The sequence below is a fragment of the Echinops telfairi genome, unplaced genomic scaffold (assembly GCF_000313985.2).
Source record: "Echinops telfairi isolate 266 unplaced genomic scaffold, ASM31398v2 ScPeMD7_70;HRSCAF=299, whole genome shotgun sequence".
In the NCBI taxonomy this organism is placed as follows: domain Eukaryota; kingdom Metazoa; phylum Chordata; class Mammalia; order Afrosoricida; family Tenrecidae; genus Echinops; species Echinops telfairi.
The window spans coordinates 26,219,017-26,230,838 of NW_022103968.1; the positions used below are offsets into that span (position 1 = coordinate 26,219,017).

Here is an 11,822-nt window from a genome sequence, read left to right on the forward strand (position 1 = left end):
GGCAGCACAGTGAGGGAGGGGCGAGTGGCTGGGCTATCAGCAGGCTGGCCTTTGTCCCCTGGGAACGGTGACCTGTGAACTGAATTGTGAACTCCCTGGGCTGGGGTCACTTGCCCAGTCCCCATCTCCCGCCTCCCTACTGCTCTGCCCAGGAGCAAGACTCCCCTCCCTTACCCACCTCCAGAAAGGCAGCAGGGGCAGCCTGGGACAGGGCTGGGGGCCTGGCCAGGCCCTTTCCAGCTGTGCTGGGCTAATTTCAAATGTTACACTTCAGAGCTTTTGCTACAGTAACTACCAACACCACATGGACCGAAATCTAATGCTACCAAGTGGGACTTTTAAAATGTATTTATAACTTTATGGTTCAAAGTAATTTTGTTATGAAACAATGTAATAACAACAGTGGAAAAAGGCAGGATAATTTATGGAACACAATATCCCTAAAGCACTAGCTTCCATTTCTACCTCGGCACAGTCTGGGGAGTGTGGTTGCTGTTCTTTGTCTGCTGTTTGTTTTAATTAAGGGTTAGTATTTTGGTGGCGGGTGGGGGTGGGGAGCCGGCCTGCCGGAGACATTCTGCTATAAGCGGACACAGAGGCATGCACATACAGAAGGCATGTCATGTTATGAGCATATGCACACGCTTCTGGAACCGAGTTACAGCCACAAGACCTGCAAGATTCCCCTCCCCCTGCACGCAACCCCTCCCCCCCATTCCCAGAGAACAACAACAACAACAAACACCAAAAACAGTCTCAAGCAAGGCAAGGTCACCCTGGGGTTAGGGCCAGACTCCCTCTCTTGACACTCCTGAGAGCTGAGGCAAAGTGTCCCTCCCCTGCCCCCCCAACCAAGAACAGATCAAGAAGTTGGTTGTCCTGGGCAGGTGGCGGACCAGGACTAGGACCAGGCCGAGGACCCCTTAGGGGCCCCGGGGTGGGGTGCCACTGGAAGGAGCCCTGTGGCTCTGTGGCCTCAGCCCTCTGCTTGGAAGCTGTGCTCTAGCCAGAAGAGCCAATGATGGACAAAGTGTTCATCTGGGTACACCAAGTCCCACCCACCTCCAAGCTGCATTTGCACAGGAGGCAAAGGCCAGGCAGGTCTGGGGAGAAATGACCGATGCCCCTGGTGGTGCGAGGGAGGGGAGAGCCAGAGGTGCTCCTGGAGCTGCCTCGGCACCACCCTTCTCACCAGCACAGACAGCCCTGGGATCCTCAGGCCAGAAAGCACACCTCTTGGGAAGGGGAGCTACCGAGAGCTGCCATGGGTGGAGGGGCGGGGCCGAGCCTATGGACAGAAGCAGGTAGGGAGAGGGAGAAGCGCCTCCTCACCTGTAACCAGGGTCCGTGAGCTGCGTAAGGATGCTCCTCCGTCGCAAAGGCACCTTCCACTCCCGTGGAGACAAACGTGATGGCCATGTCACCTGTGATGCTTTTATACGTAAAGTGCCGTCCATGCAGGAGTCTGCCCCTGGGGAGAGAAGACAGTCAGGGAGGGGCTAGGACTGGACATCATCCCCGAGCAGTACAGTCGGCCTGGCTGAGGCTCTGGGTCCACAGGGCTCTGGTCCCTGGGACAGAGCCTGGCAAGGCCTCCACCCCCGAGTGCCCACCTGCCAGACTCACACCAACCCGACAGGTTTCTTTGGAGGCCTTCAGCGAGAGAGACGCCTCTCTCAGGGGATTCTAAGGTCAGAGGAAAGCCAGTCCCAGGGAACAGCGGAGGAAAGGAATCCCCCTAAATCAGATGCTGGTGAGCAGACTGAGGCTCAAGGTCACGCCTGAGCAAAGGGGCCCGGGCACTCCTTTGTATGTGGTGTTGGGGGTTGAAGGTCAGGGGTCGGGGTGGGGGGTGTAGTCCCAAGGCCTGGGGCTGATGGTGGAGGGTCTTTCACAGCATGACCCCCGTGTTCTGGGCAGAAACTCCCACTTGCTCTGGGGTCTTTCCCCAACATCTAGCTGGTTCGCCCCAAAGCCAAAAATACTTTTTTTTTTTTAATGCTGTAGCCAAGTGGGGTCACCCTGAGGAAGCCACAGGCAGCAGTTTGTGTTCATCCTCAGTCTGGAAACACACCTGAGGGAAGGGCAGGTGAAGCAGGTGGAGCACCTGCTGGTGACCATCGAAACAAAGCCTGCTTTTCACTCTCTCAGATCACCTCCCATTAACCCTTCACCAGCCTAACGGCCCTGAGCTGGGCCAGAGGAGCAGCATGGGAGAGAAGGTCGGGGATCCCTGTGGCTGGTCCACCCTGACCCCTTGCTGTCCGTGTCTTGCCAGCCAGGAGCGCTGGCCAAGGCTGCTCACGACACACGCTCCTTCCCCAGGCTGCAGACACAGTGGAGATGCTCGAGACTGTGGGATGGCCTCTTTCCCTGCCACTGTTCTCTCCAGGTCCTTAGCCTGTTGCTGCTCCCGAGACGGAGGAGAGGCTGGAAGGCTGGGCGGTGGCTGCAGCCCAGCACAGGGCATCCTGGGAGCCGCGAGCCGGAGTCTGGCCACAGGGCTGGGTTTCTGGCACTGTTCTCCAGAGCACAAAGGACAGAGCCAGCTTTCTGGTCCCTCAAGGAGTCTGCTGGGCCTGCCACTGGACTTGGAGTATTGGGTGCTGGGCACAGGAAGTGCAGTAAGGGGAGAAAACAGAGCCCTGCCCACCAGAACTCCTGCCCTTAACGCCCAGTGCTGCCGGTGACCTGCCACCTGGACTCCGGCCTGTGTCATGACTGGGGACATGAGGCTCCTCAGCCATCCTCAGGGGGTCTGTGGGAGGATTTCTTGGACAGAGGCTGCCCAGAGTCCTCCCCTCTCCCTCTTCCCAGCTCTGCTCAGCCTAGACCTGTGCTACCTCACCTGGAAGGTGGCCTATAGAGGCCCAGCGCCTCCTGGAGGGCGCCCCATGGTGCTGGGGGAGGGTGCCAGGTGGGCAGGCTCCGTTGTACCCTCTGGAGGTGAGCACGTGGTGGGGACGTCTGGGCTCACCTGAGGCAGAGCGGAATGAGGGCCCCCGACTCCTGGTTGAACTTCAGGTGCACACTCTCAAGTTGCCGGGTGCGGATCAGCTCGTGGGGGACGATGGCCGTGGAGCTGTCACTTTCCAGGCTGTCTTTGCGGCTCCTGGGAAGCCAAGGGAGGGACAGGGACAGGTCAGCACCATGGGAAAACTACAGGAGGGGAGCAAGCTGGGCCCCTCTCAGGCGGGGCTCCTGAATAGGGGGGACTGCAGGCATGCAGGGTAGCCAGAACCACAGCTGCCACCATCCCTATGCCCCCAGCGGTGGCACTGTACCCACAATGCTCCCACCGTGCCCACTTTATGGAACTAGGAAGGTTGAGTTATCTGCCCAGGGGGCGCAGGCGGTAGGTGCAGCTGAGATTGGCCGCCAGATAAGTCTGGCTCTGAAGTTTGCACCTTTGGCCGGCTAGCTGCAGCTTTGGGGGCTGAGGATGGTGCTCCCCCTACAGATCCGTTCCCGGGAGTCCTTCTGGGGGAGGGCACACAGCTGGCTCAGAGCCCCAGGAGACACTGGCTCCAAGAGCCCCCTCCTGACTGTGACCTCCAACAACGTCTGAGCAGACACATTCCTGACACCTCCAGGAGCCTCCCTGGGCTCTGGCCCTGCAGGACACCCCCCCCCCCCCCCCAAGGGCCTCCTGACTGTGGCTGTCCCCGCTCCCACCCCAACCTGCCCCACTGCAGGAAGGAGCTGCAACAGATCGACTCTTTCAGATTTAGCAGCTGCTCCTGACAACCCCTGGACTCTGCCTTCCCTGGGATGGAGGGTCTCCCACTGATCCCGTTCAAAAGACCAGATCCTGGTTTGAGCTTGTGCGGCCCGGAACAATTCACCAAGTGGCCATCACCACACTGGGTAACCAGCTGTGGTTATTCAGGATTCATGCAGTAAGGAGCCACCCAACGGGTGGGCTGCTGAGGAGTGGGCCCAAACTCCCCCCACAGCAGGGATGGGCGGAGTGCTAGCGCTGGTGGCACCCAACAATCAAAGCCCCTCCCTCCGGGGAAGGGTGGAGGGTGACACTGGACAACGCAAGACCCAGTGGGGCAGCGGTTTACACATGCCCCCGAGGTGATGGGGTCCTTGTCACCAGCTAGTCTCCTCCTTGGCCACACTCAGAGCAGACTGCTTCTTTGCCCAGCAGTCCCTTCCTCCGGTTCTCAGGAGCGGATTCTGAAAGTACTCTTTCCTTTAGCTTCACCCGCACAAAGCCTTTCCCAAGACCTGAGAAGACACACAATTTGGCCAAGAAAAACAAAAAAAAACTGAACTTGCTGCCGTCGAGTTGGTTCCAACTCATAGTGACCAATGGCCAAGAGGGTCATGGGATTCCAGGCCTGAGAGGCAATTCCGAAGTGGTTTCTAATCCACCTTCTGACTGGACAAGAGACAGCTCTCCTCACACAAAGCCCCGGGCTGGTCTGAGGCCGGCAAGTGGGAGTCACGGACTTGTGACCAGCTCTCTCCTTTGCACCATAGCTGCTCTGAGCAGGGCAGCACTGCACTAGCCTGGCTGTCATCTGATGGGCAAGCATCCAGCATGGGACCTGAGGGTGTCCGCAGGGTCCAAATGAGAGAACTCATGCAAGAAGCCCAGCCCAGGGCTGGGCAGCTATGTTCCCAGGGTCTCTCACTGTGTGCTCCTAGCTAGCTCCTCCGGGGGTAGGTTCTGTTGTTAATCCCTCCTTTACTGAGGAGGATACTGAGGTGACATGCAGAGTGAGTTGAAGCAGGAGAGAGAGGAGGTGACTCTCACAATCACTTTCCCGAGCTGTCCCTGACAACCGGTTCTGGCATTGTGGCCTGCTGCGCACCGCCCCCCACCCCACCCCACCCCAAAGAGCTCCCCAAGGGCGCTGGGGCCTGGCCCACCCAGGCAGGGCTTCGGGCGCCTATGTTGCCCACTGGGGGACCCCAGGCTCTCCAGCATAGACACAAATGCAGATGAATAGCCACTTGGGGTGGGGGGCGGGGACCAGGAAGAGCAGAAGCAGGAGCCCAACGTCTTGAGCTGGAGGGAAAAATAAATTGTTGAAAGTCAGCTAAAGTCACCTTGGTAACTGCTACAGCACACTCACCCGGAACGAGGACATCAAACCCCACTGCAAACAGCTTTCAAGAAATGGAAAAGAACTTAATCATCTGAAGAATTCATGTGACAAGGGCCCACATTGACACCTCCCACCAACCTTCAATCATTTGAAAACGTACTTTAATCTTTTAGGAGAGAAAAAAGAAAAAGGCAAAATGCTAGATCTGCAGGACTGGAGCTTGGGTATTTCCAGCACGCTGCTTCACTGGAAAGGCGGCGGCTGCTCTCTCTCTCTCTCTCTCACACACTCACACACACACACACACACACACACACACACACATACATGCACGGGCCAGCTTTTTGCTGATTTGTTTTTTCTGGACATCGATGCAGAAGCATGAATTATTTGTGTGGGCTGGGTGAGGTATGAAATCTGCCGCCGACACAGGTTTGCAGTGTTTTGCATGGTTGTCAGCTTAATCTTAGTCATAAAAAAATAAGTGGCGTGCTCGCTGGTCTGGCCTAATTTTTCAGCTGGGTTGTTTCCTCCCCAAGTTGCTAGTGGCGGAGAAGGCAGAGCACTAGGGGTTAGGGGGGGAAGGGGTCCCGGGGAGGCAGGGCCAGCACCTGCTGGCTTGGGGCCAGGGGAAGGACGACGAGAGTGCTCTGGGAGGCAGAACGGCTAAGGAGCAAAGGTGCCGGCGTGGGAGAGACCTGGGTCCCAGGCCTGTGAGACCTTGGCTAAGCTTTGGTGTCGATTTCGTGACAACATTCTCCTCGTCAGGCCACTATGACTAATGGAGGGGATGTCCGCGAGGCAGCCAGCAGGACCTGTGACGGAGTAAGGGTGCAACAGACACGTGACCGATGCAGTCACCCATTGAGGTTGGTCAGCTGCTCCTGTAAGTCTACCTGCTCCTCCTGCAAGGCAATGGCTCAGGATCGATTCGCTTGCCTTGGCTCTGGGCCCAGAGTCTAATGGTAGTTCATAGCAAAGGAAGGCCCTTGCCCTGAGCTCAGGAAGGGGCAAGACCAGATGGCCCTTGGGAGGGCTACTGACTTCTTTGAGCAGTCCTTGGTGCTCTGAGGCAGGGTGCGGGGCTTGGGGACAGTTGGGGAGGCTGACTGCAAGCCCACAAAACCAACAAGGTCTCAGTTCCTCAGAGGGTGGTGCTGGCAGATCCCTCTTCCTTCTACAGAGCACACCTGCCTTCCTGCGAGTCCCTCCCCTGGCCTTCAAGTGCCCCAGATGTCCTTCCATCCGTCTTTCATGGCAACCTTCCCAATCCCTGCGGCTGCTCTCCCACCTCACTGGTAGTTTCTCTTCGCCAGGCACTGCCGTTTCAGCTTTCAGTTCCGTCTCGCAGACAGACGGGCTCTGAACTCTAGCATCGATCAAAGCGCATCGGGTCGCCATGCGTCGGGACCAACTGGCCGGCATCTAGCAACAACAGTCCCTCTCCCTTGACCAGCTCTGCGGGGTGTCCCATTCGGAGGGACATACCATAGGTGGCCTGAGCAGCCCAGATCACACAGGGAGTGATTGGGATACTGGATTTCTAATGAAACTCTGTCATCAAATTGTCTCATCTTTGTAACCTTACCACACGACCAAAGGGACCGTGCTTGCAGGCACCCTCTGTCAAGTTCCCCCACGACTTCTCCTGTGGACTACCCTGAGACCTCTTCTTCCCCAGCGTGATGGGTCCTGCGGATTACTTGCAGCTGAGAGAACTCCACACCATCTGGCTAGGGTCCCGGGCAGTCCGGATGTTTCGGAAACCTGACGCTGGCATCTATCACATGGGCATTTCCCTCTGGCCACCACCTTACTGACAAAACTGAAAACTCACCATCTTTGCCCCTAGCCCAAGCTTTGATTAAACAGGGGACAGGGCTGTGCTGGGGAGACAGGCTGACAGATGGACAGCATCACTCTTTTGGTCCGCTCATTGCGACAACTTTTAAGTCAAACCGCCCTCTCCCTCACCCCCCAACCCCAATCTCATCACCAAACCCCTCTCACTGTCCGTGATATTCTGTGGACATTTCTGTCTTGCCCACAGGCATGTTGGGAGATCATCTCAAAGTGTCTTGCTAAACCCCACCTTTAGAAAGTCTACTGTATTCTCTTCCCTCCTCCCGCCCTCGGCACCCAACCCTTTCTAAAGAGGCCGGGAGGCTAGTCTGGCATGCCTGAATTCATGCTGACTCTGGGGCTCACTGCTTCTTTAAGGAGCGTTCGCTGTCTACTTGCTGAATAATCTAGTCCAGAATTGTCCCTCGGGGTGACACCAAGCTCACTAGTAGATGGAGTGCAAGAAAGCTTTTTGCATCTTGAAATGTTTGAGTGCTTCCAGTCTGCCAACATCTCACTCCTAGCCCCTCAAAGATGACTGACAATCACCTGCCAGTTCTCCTGGTCTCCTGGGGCAGCAGCATGCCTATGGGCCAGGAGACCTGAAATCACAGCCTGTGCCTCTCATCAAGCCCTGCCTGTGCCTTCTTGGTCTGATAATCATGCTGTACAAGACGGAAGCATGAAGGACACTGAGCAGATTCTTGCTCTTGGTGGTGGATTAACGTCACTCCGCTTTTCCAAACAAGGGAGGCCTGGGCTTCCTTCTTGCTCCAAAGAGAAGCATGCCACCCCCCACCACCCCCCACCACCACCAAGAGTCCTCTTTGTTTGTGACTGTATTTTTTTCAGCCTGACTCAGTTCATAGCGAACCTCAGCTTTTCTTGACCCCATCTCTTAACATCTATGCTAGCAGAACACTGTGCTCCCGAGGGAGATGGAAAGGTTCTCTCTCAGTGTGACTGTTACTGTGGATGGTTTCTTGAGAGCCAACAAGAGGCGGGACACTTCCATGGACCAGTGTACACCCGGAGAAAAGCCTTCACCTTCAGTTTGTCTGGAAGTATTTAAACAAGAAGGAGAAGGAGAACGGTGTTATACCAGCCCAGATGTTTTAAAAGGTGGGTCAAGAAAAGCTGAGGCTCGATGGGAACGGAGTCTGGCAAAATAAATTATTGTAGTACCAGGGCTCTACCCTTTATATATCTTGCTTTTTTTCATATTAAGCTTATAAATAGTCATGGTTCTCAACCTCCCCCCACCCCACCCCCCAAATCTTACAGATGAGGAAATGGAAACTCAGGCCAGTTGCTAGTCCAAGGTCGCACAATGAGCAAACGCAGGGCTGAGACAAAAGCCCCAGCCTCCCTGGCGTTAGCCAGAGCAGACCCGCACGCAGGCTCCAGGGGATCCAGACTTGTATCTTCAATGGTCTGTCCCTCTGGGGTTTCAGGTCATGATGACACATCTGCTTTCCCTGGACATCTACAAGAACTATCTTCCTAGAAGGTAGGACAGAGGCTCCCGGAAGGGTACTGGATGGAATTTTAACGTGAGAGGAGCTTCCAGAAAAGCAGTTGTGTAAAGGGTGTATGTGTGTGGGGGGTTGGGGGGGTGTCACAATAGGCTTCCTCTCAGATGAGACATCCATAAAATGCTGGCATTTTGGAGGCACTGGCGAGGACCACAGAGAAAAAGGAAAACAGGTTCTGTCTTGTGTATGTCTGCCTTTCCCAACATTAGCCCTTGCACCCCCTTCCCACGTGACACCTAACAAACCAGAGAGGCTGTGGAGACCCCTCCACTGGGGACTGCCATCTGTATGATCTTCTGATCTCCTGTCGTGCCCCATCTTGTTTTCCCATCAACCTCCTTTCGGGTCAGCATCGGGTCCACGGATCCATGGCAGAGTGTCCATCGCTTCCCTGTCTCCCAGGTGGACACCTTCCGAGAGGCCTGCAAGACGGTGCTCACCTGCTGCCCACAGCCCGGGGCCAAGGAAGCTGAAGTTTCACCAGGGCTTACCTTGAGGCCAATTTTGGTATATACATGCATTTTTAACCTGAAATGTGTCATTGAAACAAAAAAGTGCAGGCAACCTTATAGATAGATGGCTCCCACAATATCACTTCTTTTAGTTGAACATTTTTCCAATTTAATGAGTCAAAAAGTTGCCGAAGGCTCATTAGATTATCAGCAGTCTTCTCACGTCCCTCTCCTCAGTCACCTCTTTCAAAGAATTCTTTTGGTATTTTCCTCAATGTTTCCCATATTAGCTTCGGGCCTTACCTGCTCACTTCCCACGATGGAAGACAAGCTTTTGGCTTTCTTGCACCTCACTCTCTCACCTCCTCGGTTTCTCAAGATTTCACTGTATGCTAACCTGGTTTGGACCCGAATTAAGTGTTTACATTGCACCTACTCTTCACGTGATGGACTACCTCGCTATCCAACTTCACCTTCGCAGTAATAGTCCAAAAATTGACTACTCGACTATGTTTTGCAGTAATCATGCATACCTGGCAGTAGCAAATCCAGATGTGTCTGAGGGCAATGCGGGCTGTGATGTTGTCTGCCAACTTGGTGCGCCACGATTCACAGTGCTGTTTGGCAGTTCTGTCCTGATGTAATTTGGCAGTTAGGTAATGGCAGAGGGAACGGTGCCACAAATCACATTTTGTGATCTGATGTGGTTACCATTCCTGTCTAACACCCATCTGCCCATACTGCGCGCATCCTTGGAAGCTAACCACGTTGCTCAGTGAAGAGAGGGTCTACCATGACCATGCCAATGCCACTTTACAACCAGCTGTGCAAGGTACTTGCTTATGTTCCTTCCTGGGTACAATTTTCTATTGCCCTTGGATTTAATAATAACACCTTCATTTTCCATGTGTGCATCACTGAAGTTCAATCCCAACCCACCCACCCATCGAGTAGATGCTCTTAGACTCTTTCAAAGCACCCACTGGGCTTCGTGAATTTACTTTCATGACATCTTCCGCAGAGGTTGTCTTCTGTTCAATGTAGCTTCCCTTACGAGGTCACGTCTTTCATTTCCTACAGCCCTTCTGCCTTCCTCACTCACTTTGATGGAGCATGTCCTCGAGCAAACTTGAACTTCTTAGTATCTTCTACTCACCCCAATGGTCTTCTCTAGTCTGCCTCCTGCAGTGGTTTCCAGGCAGGTGACAATAACAGCCCGACTTTGCACTGACAGGTAGATTTCCAAGGTGCTCATTCTAGTTACATCCTGCAAATTAGCGTGCTGGGGGCCCACTGGCAAAGAGGCTCAGATATGGAATCAAACAAGCCATGGTTTAAATCTTTACCTGGACCTTTATTCTGAACCATTCGACCCCTACATAAGTTATCTAACCTATTTAAGCCTCAGCATTGTCATTTGTAAATGGCAACAATTGGCAGCTCCCAGCAAAGAGCCACGATGGGTGGGTCAGCCAGCAGAAGTCCCTTAGTAGTTGAGAAATTGATTTAAATATTCCATTTATTTCTTCTATCGTACCACCTCTCAGTGTAAACACATTCTATAGTTACACTTGCCACTGGAGTGACTTTTGATGTATCCTAAAATACCCTCTCCTTCCTTCCAAAGTCAAGGTAGATTTTTTTATTTCTAGTACTTTCCAGTTTATAGGAGGAGTCCCTGGACGGTATGACTGGTTAACATCCCCAGGTGCTCACCAAAAGGTTGGAATTCACCCAGTGGCATCTTGGAAGAAAGCTTGGGGATCTACTTCTGACGTACACACAGGTGGACCCTGACTTACACAGAGTTGCTACGAGTTGCGACTGACCCAACAGCAACCTGTACACATCTTCCTCGCCTCTAGCCTATCTCCTTATCTGGCATTTTGGTTTTACGACAGTAGTAAAATACGGTCCAACTGGTTTTCACAGGAATGACGGACCTCTTACAGTGATGGGCAACCCTGCCTGTGACGGTCAAGCTTATCTGGTAGCCTTATCACAACTGGGGACCATGGGTCTCAGTGGCTCAGCGGCAGTTAGGCAATGAGGTAGTTATCCTCCATTTTCACAAGCAGCCTTTGTAACTCGTCGTGTTGGTCAGTAGTAGTTTACAGTGCACATTCCTGTTCACCCTGTGCATTTCAGTCTGGGACACTTTTACCCAGGTTTCCTCTCCACTCTGTTCTCTTCAGTCTTAATCTTTCCATTTTAGCTGAAGGGTCTTGGTGAACTTCGGTCCTTGGTGGGATGGAAAGGAGAGAAGCCAATCACCGAGCTCTTCCTCGTCACAATCTCAGTCCTGTGACAGTTATGGCGTCTGCAGTGGCCACTCAACGTGGGGCCTTCTCCTGGGGACTGCTGGGAGCACAAGCCAGGGCATCACGGGTGACAACTATTCAGAGGGGAAGTGGATCTGGCCTACGGACCCCAGCTTAATCTCTGGCTTCTGCCTCTACCTGCAAATTGTCCCCTCTGCTGTCTAATTGCTGGCAGAAGCACTGAACTTTCCGGAGAAAGAGCCTTTGGTAGGTCCCACTTCTGGGCAGGACTGGGACAAGGTGTGAGTGGTTATTCAGGCAGAAAACCTTTCCTGTTCACTGGGTGATGGACTCAGAGGGGGCTTATTAGTTCATTTGAGACCACTATATCTTGATACACAAGTTTTAAGTTCTTGGTGGTAAGCATTTTTCAGGATTAAAAAAAATTTTTTTTGGCATATGTGTGTATTGTTGTTGTAGACAGTTTTACTTTTTGTTGTCGCCTCATTGCACTCAGTCTGGTGATGGTACATAGCGTGTCTACCTGAAAGGGATAGGTAGGCGGAATAAACAAGCCAGAAGAGAGAACAACAGGATGACAGATCCGGGGAACATGGGGGTAGGGGAGGGGGGAAGGAAGGAAGAGAGTGTTAACAAGCACAGGCACAA

At 53.7% G+C, this 11,822-nt stretch overlaps 1 protein-coding gene across 2 annotated transcripts in view; it reads right to left on the reverse strand.

Annotated features, from left to right (window-relative positions):
• Positions 1 to 11,822, reverse strand: part of SUFU (SUFU negative regulator of hedgehog signaling) — a 63,157-nt gene that overhangs the window by 12,398 nt on the left and 38,937 nt on the right. For both annotated transcript variants that reach the window (XM_045291250.1, XM_030885966.2), the window contains exons 7-8: positions 2,978 to 3,112; positions 1,333 to 1,471 (exon numbers count right to left, since the gene is read on the reverse strand). In XM_045291250.1, the coding sequence (XP_045147185.1) occupies positions 1,333 to 1,471; positions 2,978 to 3,112 (274 nt within the window). The remainder of the gene's footprint in view (positions 1 to 1,332; positions 1,472 to 2,977; positions 3,113 to 11,822) is intronic.